The following is a 15,000-nucleotide window of genomic DNA, read 5'->3' as shown; positions in this document are numbered from 1 at the left end:
AAAAAGGGGTATCAAACATCCCTAAGTCTGACCATGCACCATAACGCACATGTATTCTGTAAATTAGTTGACTGACTTTAATTTTTCACAGGCAACATATAATACTCCCATGTTCTGATGATGATGATGATGATAATAATAGTTCCAATGAGATTATGACTTATGCTGAAGTAATCATTCATTAAAAAAACAGTTCACGAGTGGGAAAATATTGGCCACTGTTTTTTCCAGGATTCAAAATTAGAATTTCCGTTGCATGATGTGGCGACGTCTTAAAGTACAGCCCATCAAATGCACAGAAACTTTCACATATAGATGGAGAATTTATTTGCAGCTTTACCAGCAACACAACCAGACGCCCGACAGTCAGCCAGCATCATTGTCAAAAATGCACAATATATATACAGACTAAAAACATTTTTGCATTTCAACCGTGGATGATGAGGCTCCGTGCTGTGGCTGGCTGGAACGTATGACCCAGCCGCAACCCGCTTTTTTTTTTTTTTTTCTTTACGACAATCATTAAAAATTCATCCATGAGTACCGATTAAATTAATATATTTCGGCTTTGTTGTAAAAACCTATTACTGTATGTTCATTAGACATACTGTGTTTTTATGACTTTGGCAATGGCTGGAGCGCTCTGCCTCCAGGAAAATGGGCGTGTGCAACGGTTGCACCGTGATCCGTTTCTTCTTCGGTACAATCAAGTTGAGGGGAAAAAAAAAGCTGTTTCATATGGAGTTAGAATCATGCCAAAACCCCGTAACGACAAAGCGTCCGTGTGTCATGTGACCAGCAGTTAACCAATCACAGCGTAATTGTTTTTCAACGAGTTGGCCAAACTCTCTAAATACGGTGCCCCCTGCTGTAAAGTTTACCGGCTTTGCGCGTGTGGATCATGGGTTTTTGGCACGTAAAACTGCTCGGCAGAATATTGCTGCCAAAAGTCATGTGACTTGTATCTGTAATTGTAGAATTGCTTTTTACGTACACAAAACATTTTTTTGCACTTGAAAGATTTTTGTCGTAATTGAAGATATGCTTCTTTGTGTACGTAGATAAGGTTTTGTGTACGTAGATAAGGTTTTGTGTACGTAGATAATAGGGGTGTCACGATTCGCCAACTCCACGATTCGATTTAAATTTCGATTTTGGGGTCACGATTCGATTTTTTTTTTCGATTTTTTTTTTTTTTTTTTTTTTTTTTCGCTCCCCCACTTTATATCACAGAGGCATATGCTTCTGTAGGCTAAGGCTAGTCTATGATCATTGGTTCTATTCATTGTACAGTAAATCTTATTTCAAAAGATCGGCTACATATAGGTGATGCAATTTCCATATTATTTTTGTGTAAATTTATGTAATATATGATAATTGACATTAGGCAGGAATGATCAAATTCAAAGAATTTATTTACAATATAAAGTTAACCGTCTTGTTCTTACTGAAGTGTAAAATAAAAAATTAAAAAACAAAAACAAAAAGTCACAGTGGGTGCCTGCCATCTATTGACTGTTTTTGGTTACAACAGTGTGCTGTGCGTTCCTCTTAAAATAATGTGCAATGTGCAACAACAACAAAAAATATATTGTATCCAAAGTCATGGAACAAATACAGCCTGAACAAACTATATCCCAACATTTACAGTTGCTGGGCATACTGTAGCGTGGTTCAAGTACACTAATTAAATGTTTGAATCCAGCGTTTTCCAAGGCTGCAGGTCTGCTGCTATAAATAGACCTATGGATCTGGCGTTTCGCGCGAGCTGAAGTGTGTGGAAGTTTCACTGTAAATGAGGATGAAATAGTTGGTTGGACCGTTGTTTTCCCACTTCTAGTTGAATTTGATAAATCTAAATCTTTGTGATGCCTGCGTAAATGTCCCGTCATGTTTGTCGTGTTTCCCGTTGTTACGGCTGGCGGCTCGGGCCCGCCGCCGGCTCCGCTCCCCTAGTATGTATGTGTGTGTTTGTGTCGGCTGGTGCCCGTATAATGGTACTTCAGTTTGAATGCGCCAGCGCGACACTCTGATTGGAGGACTGTGCCAGCGCGACACTCCGATTGGACGACTGTGCCAGCGCGACACTCCGATTGGACGACTGTGCCAGCGCGACGCTATTGTGTATCCGTGTATTATACCCCTATTGGTTATTGTTGTTTCTCCTCCGTTCTGTCAGTTCTGTCAAATGCGGTTATTATTTGTTCACCTTCCACTTTCACTCCCTTGTCAAACCCCTGCCTGAAATTTCAATTAAAACTACTCAGATGTTAAAGTCGACCCGTGTTTATCTACTCTATATTTTCTGTTATTGTGTTACTTCCCTTCCCCTTGACGAGCCGGGCGTAACACCGTGGCCGAGTACAGTACGCGCACATAGCATATCTTGCAACTGTGGTCTTTTTATCGACAACGTGAACGTTGTCGACATAACTCACCGGGAACGCAAAATGTTTCCAAACTGGTGACGAGAGAAGCGGGAGCGGCTTGAAGCACCATTGCTGTGTCTGTCCGCGCTTGCCATCATGACTGCAGGAGAAGTCAGCTAACAAGTGCCGTTAGCTAGTAGCTGAATGGCTGCGTCTCATTTGCTTTCCTGGGAGGTGGCGGTGGCGGCGGTGGCGGCGGGCGCGGGGGGGGGGGGGGGGGGTGCATCGAATCGTGTGTCCTCTCTTCTATTTCGATGCTCGAAATCGTGACGTAATTTCGATCGATTTCGATAAAAAATCGAAATCGTGACACCCTTAGTAGATAAGGTTTTGTGTACGTAGATAAGGTTTTGTGTACGTAGATCAGGTTTTGCGTAGGTAGATCACATGTTTTTGTGTACGTAGAACAGGTTTTGTGTACGTAGATCACGTTTTGTGTACGTAGATCACGTTTTGTGTATGTAGATCACGTTTTGTGTACGTAGAACAGGTTTTGTGTACGTAGAGCACACGTTTTGTGCACGTAGAGCACACGTTTTGTGCACGTAGAGCACACGTTTTGTGCAGGTAGATCACGTTTTGTGCACGTAGATCAGGTTTTGTGCCCGTAGAGCACACGTTTTGTGTATGTCGATCACGGTTTTTTGTGTTTACGGGGTTTTCATCTTCAGGTCTTTTCGGTGCACTGCGGTTGATATAGTGCCTCCATATTGGCGCAACGCGGCAACTGCAGTTAAAATACATTGCTGCCAAGCGCAATCAACACTGCTGGAGCGCTGCGGCTGTGTTGCGCGATATCAGTCGCTCAGGCTGGAGGCGTCGAGCAAATTAGGTAGAGATGGCTGCCTTGCAATTTTGTACATAGGAAAAACCTTATACACATTAATAGGGATCTAACGATATCCAAACATCACAATACGATATTATCACGATATGAAGGTTACGATACGGTAATTATTACGATATTGTGGGGGGGTTGGCGATATTTAAAAAAGATCACAATATTGTTTTAAAAAAAAAAAAAAGAGCTCATACTAAAAAAAAAAAGCACAATATTGTGCTTTTGTACATAACAGCAATGCATATAAACCACCTACAATCTCTAATAACAATATTGAGGCTCTTACTTGCTAATGCAAGCACACATTGATCACTTCACAAGCAAATTAGGTTCCAATTAATCTGACAATTAGCATAGATTTTAAACATAGAAGGCCAAAACATCCCTAATGAAAATTAAATTGCACTACTAAACTAGCCACTAGAGGGTGGGTGCTAGAACTGCACAAATGGGAATCAACCTGACTTTGTTTTTAACAGAGGTGTTCCTTTTAAATATTGTAAACATTATGATGACGATATTGTGTCTGTTTTAATATCACAATATCACGATAGTCTTTATCGTGACATCCCTACACATTAACACACCCACCAAAACACTCATTTCTAGGGGTGTGAATTGCCTAGTACCTGACGATTCGATCCGAATCACGATTCATAGGTCACGATTCGATTTGATACCGATTAATCTCGATATAAATTTACAAGTCGATTGTTGAGATTTTTTTTTTTTACTCAAATTTAGAAAATACCATTCAGTAAACTTATACATGTACACTGTAAAATTTGTATGAAAATGTATTATTTATTGATCTGAAACTTCAGTCTTAGAACTGTGAGCCACTGTATTTAACAAACAGGTTGTAACATTTTTCATGTTTGAACAGCATTGAAATAAACTATTAAGGCTTAATGTTCCATTAATATAGCATTCTTCCATGCTTAAGGTGTGAAAGTTAGCCGTTTTGTTGAATATTTTTCCATCAAAAATGGATGTTAAAAAAATCGATTCGGCTGCCTAGTGAATCGATTCGAGAATTGCGTGCTGTAGTATCGCGATATATTATATATAGTCATTTCTAATTCACTGTATGTTTACTGTTCAGTTACAGGAGGAGGCTACTTGCTGGAGAAGTCACCCAGAGAGAGAGGAAGACATCTTCTGGCTCTTCTGGCAGGTATGAATGTTCGTTCCCCACTCCATTTTAGCTTCTTTTCACTCATTAAAATGTTTTAAAATAGAAATACGCCATGAGATTTGTATCAACAGCTTCATAAATCTCATAGTTTTTGTAAGAACATGTCCATCTATTGATACATTTTTTGCAATGATTCTGCAGCTGTGACTCCAAAGAGGGTGAAAACGTGGAAATGGATGAAGTTGTGTTGCTACGGCGACAGAAACAGATCAACTACGGCAAAAATACGCTGGCCTATGATCGATATGTCAAAGAGGTTCCCAAGTAGGTCCACAATGAAGACAGGCACGCACACGCCCTTATATTAGTGTTATAGCTTCATAAAGAGCAGTTCACTCCAATACATAGCACAGATGGGAAACTGCAGCTGGAACCTTGTCTTAGCTACTTTCTCTACCTGTTCCAGGCACATGCGACAGCCAGGTGTTCATCCAAAAACTCCCAATAAATTCAAGAAATACAGTCGGCGTTCCTGGGACCAGCAGATCAAACTGTGGAAGGTCAAGCTGCATGCGTGGGACCCCCCAGCAGAAGAAGAGGGAGGAGACGCCGATGCCAAAAATGTGTAAGCAAACGTTTCACTTCTTTTTCCTAAGTCTACGCTCTTGAGATTCTTTTCATCTGTTTTGTACTCTGCTCTTGCAGCGAGGAGCTCCGTTTTGAGGACGTCATGGACATTGAGCTGGACTTTCCGATATTATCGGATGCTGGGAGTGGTACATGCTCTTTCAGCACACGCAATCTGACACTGGAGGTGAGATTTATATTTTTTACAGGGTGAAGCTCATCACGTACACGTGGCATGGCAGAAAGCGAGTTTGTCTGCAAATAGGTAGGGTGTAACGATATCCAAACATCACGATACGATATTATCATGATATGAAGATCACGATACGATAATTACCACGATATTAATTTTTTGGGGGGGGGGGTTATTTAAAAAAGGTCACAATATTGTAAAAAAATAAAAAAGAGCTCATACTAAAAAAAAACGGACAATATTGTATATATTATACGGCAATGCATATAAACCATCTACAATCTACTAAAAATATAGAGGCACTTACTTGCTAATGCAAACACACATTGATCGCTTCACAGGCAAATTACGTTTCCCTTCATCTGACAATTGGCGTAGATTTTAAACCTAGAAGGCCAAAACATCCCTAATGAAAATTAAATGTTACGAAGAAACTAGCCACTAGTGGGTGCTAGAACTGCACAAATGGAAATCAATGTGACTTTTTTTTTTTTTTTTCTTCTTCTTTTTTTTTTTTTTTTACTTTTACAATGTGACTTTTAACAGATCTGTTCCTTTTAAATATTGTGAACATGACAACGACGATATTGTGGCAGTTTTAACTCTTTGACTGCCAAACGTTATCCAAAAAACTCCCAACGAACGGTGCCAGCCAATTTGGAGCATTTCACTTATCTTTCAAAGCAAACAGAATATTGTGCGGTGAGATGACAAATATGGTAGATACTAGGGGTGTGAATTGCCTAGTACCTGACGATTCGATTCGTATCACGATTCACAGGTCACGATTCGATTCGATACCGATTAATCCCGATACGAATTTATAAGTCGATTGTTGCGATTTTTTTTCATTCAAATTTAGAAAATACTATTCAGTAAGCTTGTAGAGTGCAAGATTTATATGAAAATGTATTATTTATTTATCTGAAATTTCAGTCTTATAGAGGTTGTAATCTGTTTCATGTTTGAACAGCATTAAAATAAAATATTAAGGCTTAATGTTCCGTTCATGTAACATTCTTCCATGCTCAAGGTGTGAATCCTAACCCGAAGTCAGACGTTTTGTTGAATATTTTTCCATTAAAAATGGAAGTTTAAAAATCGATTCACACACACACACAAAAAAAAAGGCAATGATGATAAGACGTTGAATCGGTAAGACTACCGAATGAACAATTCTGAGCTCTTAAAAAAAAAAAAAAAATATATATATATATATATATATATATATATATATATATATTTGTTTTTATTTATTGAATCGATTCGAGAATCGCGCGATGTAGTATCGCGATATATCGCCGAATCGATTTTTTTTAACACCCCTAGTAGATACCATATGAAAGATTGGATTCCATTCTTTCCTGAGGAAAAAAAAAAGTCCGTTTCTACGAAGGCTGGGTATTGCCGCCAACCTCACGATACGATACGTATCATGATACAGGGGTCACGATACGATATGCATCGCAATACATATGTATCCCAATACATGATCTTCAGGGCGATACGTATCCCGATAGTTTACATTAATTTACTTGCATTTTATAAAACAGTCATATGTATACCTAAAGGATATATTTATTATGCTGGATGACAAAAATGTTTTTGTTAGTAGCTCTTCTGGTTTACCAACAAGCGGCATGCCTGGTCTAAATGTGTACGCTCTGTAAATTACAGCTCTAAAATGTGCTTATTTGGAATATTTGGGGAAATTAAAACATAATTTTTTTCATGTAACACATTTTATTTTGTTTTTTAAACAAAATATAGGAAATTTGGTACATTAAGACACGTGCCATGTTAAGTTTATAAGTAAATAAATATTGATATTCTTCCTCTGCTCTAATTTTTCTTAGCAAGACACAGTGTCCAATCACTGGTGAGCTATTTTTGCATTAATTGAAAGCAATTAACTTCAAAGACGCTGCTGGTTTATATATTTTTTTAGGTACAATGCAAGCTGCAAATGTTAACTGCCTATTTAAAGTTGACGAGCAATATCGATTCTGACGCCTGCGTATCGATATGTGTATTGTAATGAGGCCCGCAACGATATATTGCCGTATCGATTTTTTGAGCACACCCCTAGTTTCTACCTTATTCTGTTCTTTAGTAATCACCATTTGAAATTAGGTCATTGTAGTGACATAGGCGAAAATACAAAAATATTAAGAGAAAAACAAGCTTTTTGTGAAAAGATAAAAAATTTTGCTCAACAGTGACTTTGACACTAATATTTTTTTGTTTAGTGACAAGGCAGCGCAGCACAAGACAGTGAGAGGGGGGGATAGGGAGAGAGAGGGGGGGATAGTGAGAGAGGGGGGGATAGAGAGATAGGGAGAGAGAGGGGGGGATAGTGAGAGAGGGGGGGATAGAGAGAAAGGGAGAGAGAGGGGGGGAGAGAGAGAGGGGGGGAGAGAGAGAGAGAGAGAGGGGGAGAGAGAGAGACAGAGAGGGAGAGCTAGAGGGAGAGAGCTAGAGCTAGAGGGAGAGGGAGAGAGCTAGAGGGGGAGGGAGAGAGCGAGTGTGGGAGAGAGAGCGAGTGTGGGAGAGAGGGGGAGAGAGTGAGAGTGGGAGAGAGAGCGAGAGGGGGAGAGAGAGACCGAGAGGGAGAGAGAGGGAGCGAGAGGGGGAGAGAGAGACCGAGAGGGGGGGGAGAGGGAGAGGGAGGGAGAGGGAGGGAGAGAGAGAGAGAGAGAGAGAGAGAGAGAGAGAGAGGGAGAGGGAGAGGGAGAGGGGGGGGAGAGAGTGAGAGTGGGAGAGAGAGCGAGAGGGGGAGAGAGAGACCGAGGGGGGGGGGGGGGGGGGGAGAGAGGGAGAGAGAGAGAGAGAGTGGGAGAGAGAGGGGGAGAGAGAGAGAGGGGAGAGAGAGAGAGGGGGAGAGAGTGAGAGGGGGAGAGAGAGAGCGAGAGGGGGAGGAAGAGAGAGGGGGGGAGAGAGAGAGAGAGTGGGAGAGAGAGAGAGAGGGGGGGAGAGAGAGAGAGCGAGAGGGGGAGAGAGAGAGAGAGTGGGAGAGGGAGAGAGAGGGGGGGAGAGAGAGAGAGCGAGAGGGGGAGAGAGAGAGAGGGGGGGAGAGAGAGAGAGGGGGGGGGGGAGGGAGAGGGAGGGAGAGGGAGAGGTAAATTAACGTTATTGGCAGCATTCATTAGGACTTTAGAATATGTCATGAAACGTTTTGGCGGTCAAAGAGTTAATATCCCGATATTGCCCTTATCGTTACATCCCTATAAATAGACATGGGGCAAAAATTAAGGAAGAAGAAGGCTTTTTTTTTTTTTATTGTAAAAGTGGTTTATCATGACTGTCTGGGTTTTTTCCTTTCTTCTCTTTTTTTTTTATTTTTTTTTATTTTTTATATTTTATCAGTGGTGTATGAATGTCTTAAGCGTGGTTCACACGGCAGGAGAATTGGCCCGATTTTAGCCCCGGATTTCCCCTCCCGACAATCGTAAGGACGCGCCGAGACGCAAGCGATAATCTTCACAGATAATCCTGCCATGTGTATTGTCACCACACATGGCGCCTCCCGATATCGGCGCTCGGAAGGAGCCCCGACTTGAAATCGGGACTATCCAACATGTTGGATTTTTTTTGGGCCCGATTTCGCTCCGCGCAGAAGATTGACAGTGACGTGCAGCCAATCAGAAAGAAAGAAATCAGTCCAGGGTGTCCCCCGCCTACTGCCCAGAGCCAGCTGAGATAGGCGCCAGCACTCCCCGCGACCCTTGTGAGGAATAAGCGGTCAAGAAAATTGATGTATTATTATTTATTTATTTATTTTTACACGCACACACATTCTCCACAAATAAACGAGGTCTCCGGGTGGGACGCCAACCCGCGCCGCCAGCACCGAACGGAAGACAAGCGATGTCTCGCCAGTGCCCATTTATACTCCTTTTAAACAACACCTTTTTTTTTTTTAATGCCGCTTTTTCGGCCGAAAACCAGGATCCACTCATGTTGACGACTCGGAAGCCACGTTTAATCTCGAGAGGTTTTGCGAGACTTACCGTCACATTCTTGAATGAACTCGGCTCGTGTGGGGTGTGTTGATTGTGCAGTGTGGCCGCACACCACACACGGTACGTTCAAAACTGGAACTCCCGTGATTTTTTCTCTTCACATGTGGTGTCTGTCAAAGATTGGAAATCGGCTGACAATTTTAAAATCTTGCCATGTGAACCAGGCTTTAGTGAAGCACAACTTCACAGAAACATTTCGTAAAAAATTGTCAGGCTGTCAACAGTAATAAGCGAGGCGCGCATCTCGGCAGCGCGGTGCATTATGGGTAGGCCTGATACCAGCTTTTTATTGAAAACTAATGGAATCTAAACGGGGGAAGCGCTGATTTGGACAATTTCAACCGTTGGGAAGTTGATGTTTTTTTTATTCAATCTATTTTAAACTTGCTTAGTATGTCGTTACTGACTGCCCTCTGCTGGGACACTGCAGCTAAGCTTATTTAAGTGCTTAATATTTGTCTGAATGGGTGCACTTTAATAAATAAAGTTGAGTTGAGTTCACTGAGTGGGTCATTTGGGGCTTGAAGCAGGTTCTAAATGACCGGCTGTGGTGTGACCCGAGGCAACTAGCTAGCGTGGTGGTTTTCTGCAGCTGGCAGAGTTGGGGGATATTGTTGACAGCACATTCAAATGACTGTTATGTTTGGTAGCAAGTTTTTTGTTTTGTTTTTTGTTTTTTAACTTGATTTTCACGCATGCACAAACGTAATGCGCACTTTGCTTATGAAGTGTGAAATGGACATTTGTAGAAATTGTTTTAGTAGTTGACTAAGGCTTATGTAAAAGGCCAATGCAAATTACATGTGAGTCCCCATAAAAACATTAAAACTGTTAAAGCCTTCTGTGCATTCACCAACTGCAGCTCTGCTTAGCTTTTTGGGTTTGACATGATCAAGTTTTTGATGTAGCCTGGATATTGCTTAAGAATTGCAGGGCTTTACTTCCTTATTTAAATTAGCTAGCATTAGCATTATGGTTCAGTATTCATATACAAGCATTTAAAAATTTGCTCACCTGCCTTATAGCCTGCAGTATAGGAGTGTTACGATATATCGATATCACGATAAATTGTGAAACTTTGTCTCCAGATAGATTATTGATACGTCTACACAAGTATCGCAATATATTTGTAGTGAATTACAGTCACTATAAAGTCCGTTGTTCATGGCTTATTGAGCAATTACCTGGCGGGCCACTAGGGGCAGCGCCTCATAATAGTGGTGGGGAAATGGACGGAAGTCTTCAGGCGAAGAAGACTCATGAGCTTATTTTTTTCATTATTATAACATATATATATATATATATATATATATATATATATATATATATATATATATATATTTTTTTTTTATTATATTATGGACCAACCAAATACAGTATGTAGTATACACTCTCCGACACGCGGCAAAGTAAATGTCACAAAGCTTGCCTTTCCATTTTTCTTATGCTCAGAACCAATTTTTTTTTGTTTTTGCATGATCATTTGTTTTTTTCATGCAATAATGTATCATATAAAATTCATATTGAAAAAGAATAGATGCGTGCGTCCTGCATGAGAATGATTTCTAATTGCCTTGTGTGATGTGTTCCAGGATGATGACTGTGGAGGAACTCCAGTCAAAATGCAAAAGACTGAAACCACAGCAGATCTTGACATGGCATAGCTCTTTGTTCACCCTGTTGTCAAATGTTCATACACATCTCAAATATTTTACTTTCACTCCCCAACTGTAAAATGCTTTGATTTACCTTTTAATGAAAGCCTCTGTTCCGGGTATAAACTCCTTGATCTACACATGCACTCTAAGCAGTCTCTTATAGTTTATTACAAATGCCTCAGGGATTGTTTCTTTACAGTATTACATCAGTGTAAATGGATGATGTGTTGTGTTAGCACTTGAAACACGTACTGTAGTGGAATTGGGGGGGGGGGGTTAAAAACCATTGTTTTCCTTTTAATGGCTTACTGTTGTGAAGCTTGATTTCAGTGTACAATTTTAAAAGTGGAAAAAATGAATAGAAAAGTTTTACAATGTTTGCTAATTAAAGACTTTGAAATAAAAAAAGAACCACTTGTTTGTGTTACCATATTAAATAATTTGTCTCACTCACTCACTCACTCACTCACTCACTCACTTTTGTACATTTCATTAATTGTGCTTACGTTGTAAAGAGATTTGGTTTAAAAGAATGACAACACATTTTTAACTTAGACATCATCAGTTCAGAAATACATATTTGTTTGGGTTTAGTTGTGAGTGCACTGGAATCTGTCTATCCCAGTTGAATTGGGGCATAAGGTTGCCACCATGTCTCTACAGTTTGCCTTGTGTGTGTCCGGTGCGATACAAATAGCCTTGCCTGGCTTTACACCCTGCATCGACCAGTCAACAGCTTTTTGCAGTTTATAATTTTATTGTTGTTCATCTCTGTGTGCCCTACGATTGGCTGGCAACCAGTCCAGGGTGTCCCCCGCCTACTGCCCAGAGCCAGCTGAGATAGGCGCCAGCACCCCCTGCGACCCTTGTGAGGAATAAGCGGTCAAGAAAATGGATGGAATTTTATTGTTCAGATAATATAAATGGATGATATATACTTTTGTTTTTAATTTTTATTTTACACAAAGCTGCAAATTCACGGTGAAAACAAACTACAATACAGTATTTTTGTTTCTAATATAAAAACAGCATCTGTTGATTATTTTACTCCCAATAAAAAAGAAAAAGAAATTATCGGCGGACCCCACCCGGGTGGTGGCGCTGTTATTTTTTTCGTTCACCAAAAGACATTTCTCCAAGAATAAAAAACGCAGCGGGCAAGGGGATCAAGCCAGAGTCACGGCTGCGGTGTAGGTTAAATTCAGTTGAAGTTTGGGACACAAGAGTATACAGGACCATGCTGAGGGCTTGTGTCAGAGGTGCCAATTCTACACTCCGGGTAAGATTTCAACACTGCGACAACTGCTGCTAATCTACTACTAGAACGTTTCACAAATCCCAACATTAGCATAGCATGCTAGTAAGAGGTGTTGTCATTCAGTGACCCACAGCCTAACTCTGGAGCCAACGAGGATCATGTAGACTGTATTATTTCTATTTTACATGTTAGAATACGGGAAATGTATTTGTTTTAGTGTAATCTATAAAGGCAGACCAGATTTCGCCCCAAGGCCTTGAGTTTGACACCTAGCACAACCTTGTGCAGGGTTAGGGGGCAAATATAACTGACTCTTCCACCTCTCATTCGTGTGCATCTTCTGCTCTAATTTAAGCCATATAATTAATTCGCTCCCATTTACTTTTTAGCAAAACTACGGGCGAATCCCTCTCAACAGTCTCCAGCCCTGCAGACACTACACAGCTGGGGAAAGCAGGTAACATACAACACGCACGCACAATGCAAATGCACTGTGGAGCAAAAAAGCAATTGTAGTTCTTTCTATCTATCAGTGGCGCTGCCAAAGTGGTCACTGCTGGTTTGGTGACAGTTGGCGGTGGCATTGGAGGAACCATACTCTACGCCAAATGGGACCACAAGTTCAGAGAAACTGTGGAGAAAAATGTTCCGTATTCAGATCGGCTGTTGGGGTTGGCATTGGGACCCGCTCCCAGAGAAGCTGGACTTCCCGTCAAAAAACAGGTCAGGACAGTTTAAAAGAAACTATGGTGAAGACGTTTTTTAATGCCACAGTTTCAGAACACAATTAGGAAATTTAATTTAAGTTAATTGATTGTGACATGCACACACGTAGGGCTACACCATCAGGTACACAAACCAATTGAATGCAATTGCTGTTTGTTTATTATGTTGCAGTTTGGTCTATTACTGTAGTGCATCATGCTACTCATATTTGTAATATGTTGGTTCCCTTAGCTACTTCATCTATATTAAAAAAAAAATAGTGGCCAGTCAAAAATTGACATCTATGTAAAAGCATAATTTTGTATATTGGTTCTCATTGGATTGTGTTGTGTTTATGTATACTGACACCTTTATAAACTCTCATATCTTAAGCGGCGTTCTTTTCTGCTGTGTAGACTGAACTGGCCCAACCTCCTTCAATGATGGAAAAAGCAGCGAAGGTGTCTAAAGCCAAGCAAGAGAAGAAAGCGAAGGAGTCTGCAGAGAATCCTATAGAAGTGGCTAAAGCACTCCCAGTACAGCCTGCACAGAGCCTTGAGGGTAAGATTCTCATCAATAATTAACCCCCAAAAAGCGCAATTCAAAATGTGCACATGCCATTGGAAGTATTGCATGTATGAGTTTTTCATAAACTGAAGTACTGCACAACTAAAATCCATTTCAGTGTTGGTTTGTTCACATTTCAAGCCAATTTGCTAGTTGTGTTAAATCAGGTGTGTCCAAACTATTTCATTTGATGGCCACATACAGAAAATCAGACGGACGCAAGGGCCACATAATGTTGTGAAGAGAAATTGTGTTATTCCTAAAAATTGTATAAATAATTTATTTGTGCTTTTGCATATTTAGAAAAATGCTACAGTGTATAAACCAATTTATTTGTAATATGGCAGTAGGGTTATTATAGTTTTGGAATTTATAGTTTTGTTTTGTTTTTACTAGTTTTCAGGGTGGTTCTGTTAGTTTTTATTAATTTAGTTCTTTAAAAAATGTTTAGTTTTAGTTAAATTTGTTAGTTTTAGTATTAGTTTATTTATTTTTTAATGTGTATTACTTGTGCGCAATATTTAAAAAACACCATGGGAGCGATGTCATCTGAAGGTGCTTTTCTCTTGGCTGCTGCTAGATGACGTCACTTCTGTGTGACGTACTTTCAAACATCATTATTCCGGTTTATATCAAAATAAATCTACTAAAAAATCACGTTTAAAATCATCGCCAAAGGCTCACGCATTAAATGAATTACCAAAGACTAAAACAAAGGACATGTTTGCTATAATTGTAGCTAGTTTTATTTAGTTTTGTAAACATAAAATGTAGTTTCAGTTCTCATTTTTTAAAAAGCATTTTCGTTTTTATTTTATTTCAGTAACAATATTGTTTTTTGAATTTTATTTTTTTCATTAGTTTTAGTTAAAGCAGCTATATGGAAGATTTAAAATTTCAAATCGCTACTGCCACCTGTGGCCGAAAACAAACTGCACGCTCGTACACGCTGCGCGCAGTCGTACGTGCACGACCTCAATACTGAAGACTGGGCTCTTCATATCCAATTAAACTATGTTTTCAGAGGTAAGAAGTTTTATAATGTTATTCAAAGCTGGCCACTTCACAGAATGAGACTCTCGATCCCCACTAAACAATTGATGTCCACGGGACGTGCAGATCATATTGCTTTAGTCGGTCGAAGTCCAGTCCTGTGCTGTACTCCAAAATGATGTGCAAATTACGTCAATTAATTGGACCTCATTCCGATGTTAATATGCAGTTACATATTGTAGTCACCCCGCTCGACGGACGTCAGCCTGATTCTAGTCATTATTAGTGTATGTCGCCCCCAGGTTAGCGTCATTGTGCATTAGCCGAAAGGTGGGCTGTCATTTATGGAAATTGACGATTGTGAAAAACATATAGACCCATTCACTACTTAGTGTGATACGGCCATGAATGTTATCGCCATTCAGTAGTACCGTTCACATTCCGTTCGCATAATGTAGCTACAATAGGCTGTTTTCACGGAGGAAAATAAGGCAACATTTAGCCTGATTGAAACGCCGCGGAATGGAACGTCTGTTCTTCATAAAGTCATTCTGTTCTATTACATTCAA

The 15,000-nt window shown here is 40.2% G+C and overlaps 2 protein-coding genes across 4 annotated transcripts in view; both read left to right on the top strand.

The window, feature by feature from the left end:
- slbp (stem-loop histone mRNA binding protein) overlaps positions 1–11,045 on the top strand; it is a 33,766-nt gene extending 22,721 nt beyond the window's left edge. For both annotated transcript variants that reach the window (XM_077532946.1, XM_077532947.1), the window contains 5 exons: positions 4,376–4,447; positions 4,610–4,732; positions 4,875–5,033; positions 5,114–5,222; positions 10,843–11,045. In XM_077532946.1, the coding sequence (XP_077389072.1) occupies positions 4,376–4,447; positions 4,610–4,732; positions 4,875–5,033; positions 5,114–5,222; positions 10,843–10,914 (535 nt within the window). In that variant the 3' untranslated portion in view covers positions 10,915–11,045. The remainder of the gene's footprint in view (positions 1–4,375; positions 4,448–4,609; positions 4,733–4,874; positions 5,034–5,113; positions 5,223–10,842) is intronic.
- A 973-nt stretch (positions 11,046–12,018) lies between these two features.
- immt (inner membrane protein, mitochondrial (mitofilin)) overlaps positions 12,019–15,000 on the top strand; it is a 34,560-nt gene continuing 31,578 nt past the window's right edge. For both annotated transcript variants that reach the window (XM_077531920.1, XM_077531919.1), the window contains exons 1-4: positions 12,019–12,187; positions 12,556–12,623; positions 12,700–12,889; positions 13,288–13,432. In XM_077531920.1, coding sequence (XP_077388046.1) covers positions 12,146–12,187; positions 12,556–12,623; positions 12,700–12,889; positions 13,288–13,432 — 445 coding nt within the window. In that variant the 5' untranslated portion in view covers positions 12,019–12,145. The remainder of the gene's footprint in view (positions 12,188–12,555; positions 12,624–12,699; positions 12,890–13,287; positions 13,433–15,000) is intronic.

The sequence above is a fragment of the Festucalex cinctus genome, chromosome 9 (assembly GCF_051991245.1).
Source record: "Festucalex cinctus isolate MCC-2025b chromosome 9, RoL_Fcin_1.0, whole genome shotgun sequence".
NCBI lineage: Eukaryota > Metazoa > Chordata > Actinopteri > Syngnathiformes > Syngnathidae > Festucalex > Festucalex cinctus.
This window is presented reverse-complemented; position numbering and strand designations above follow the sequence as displayed.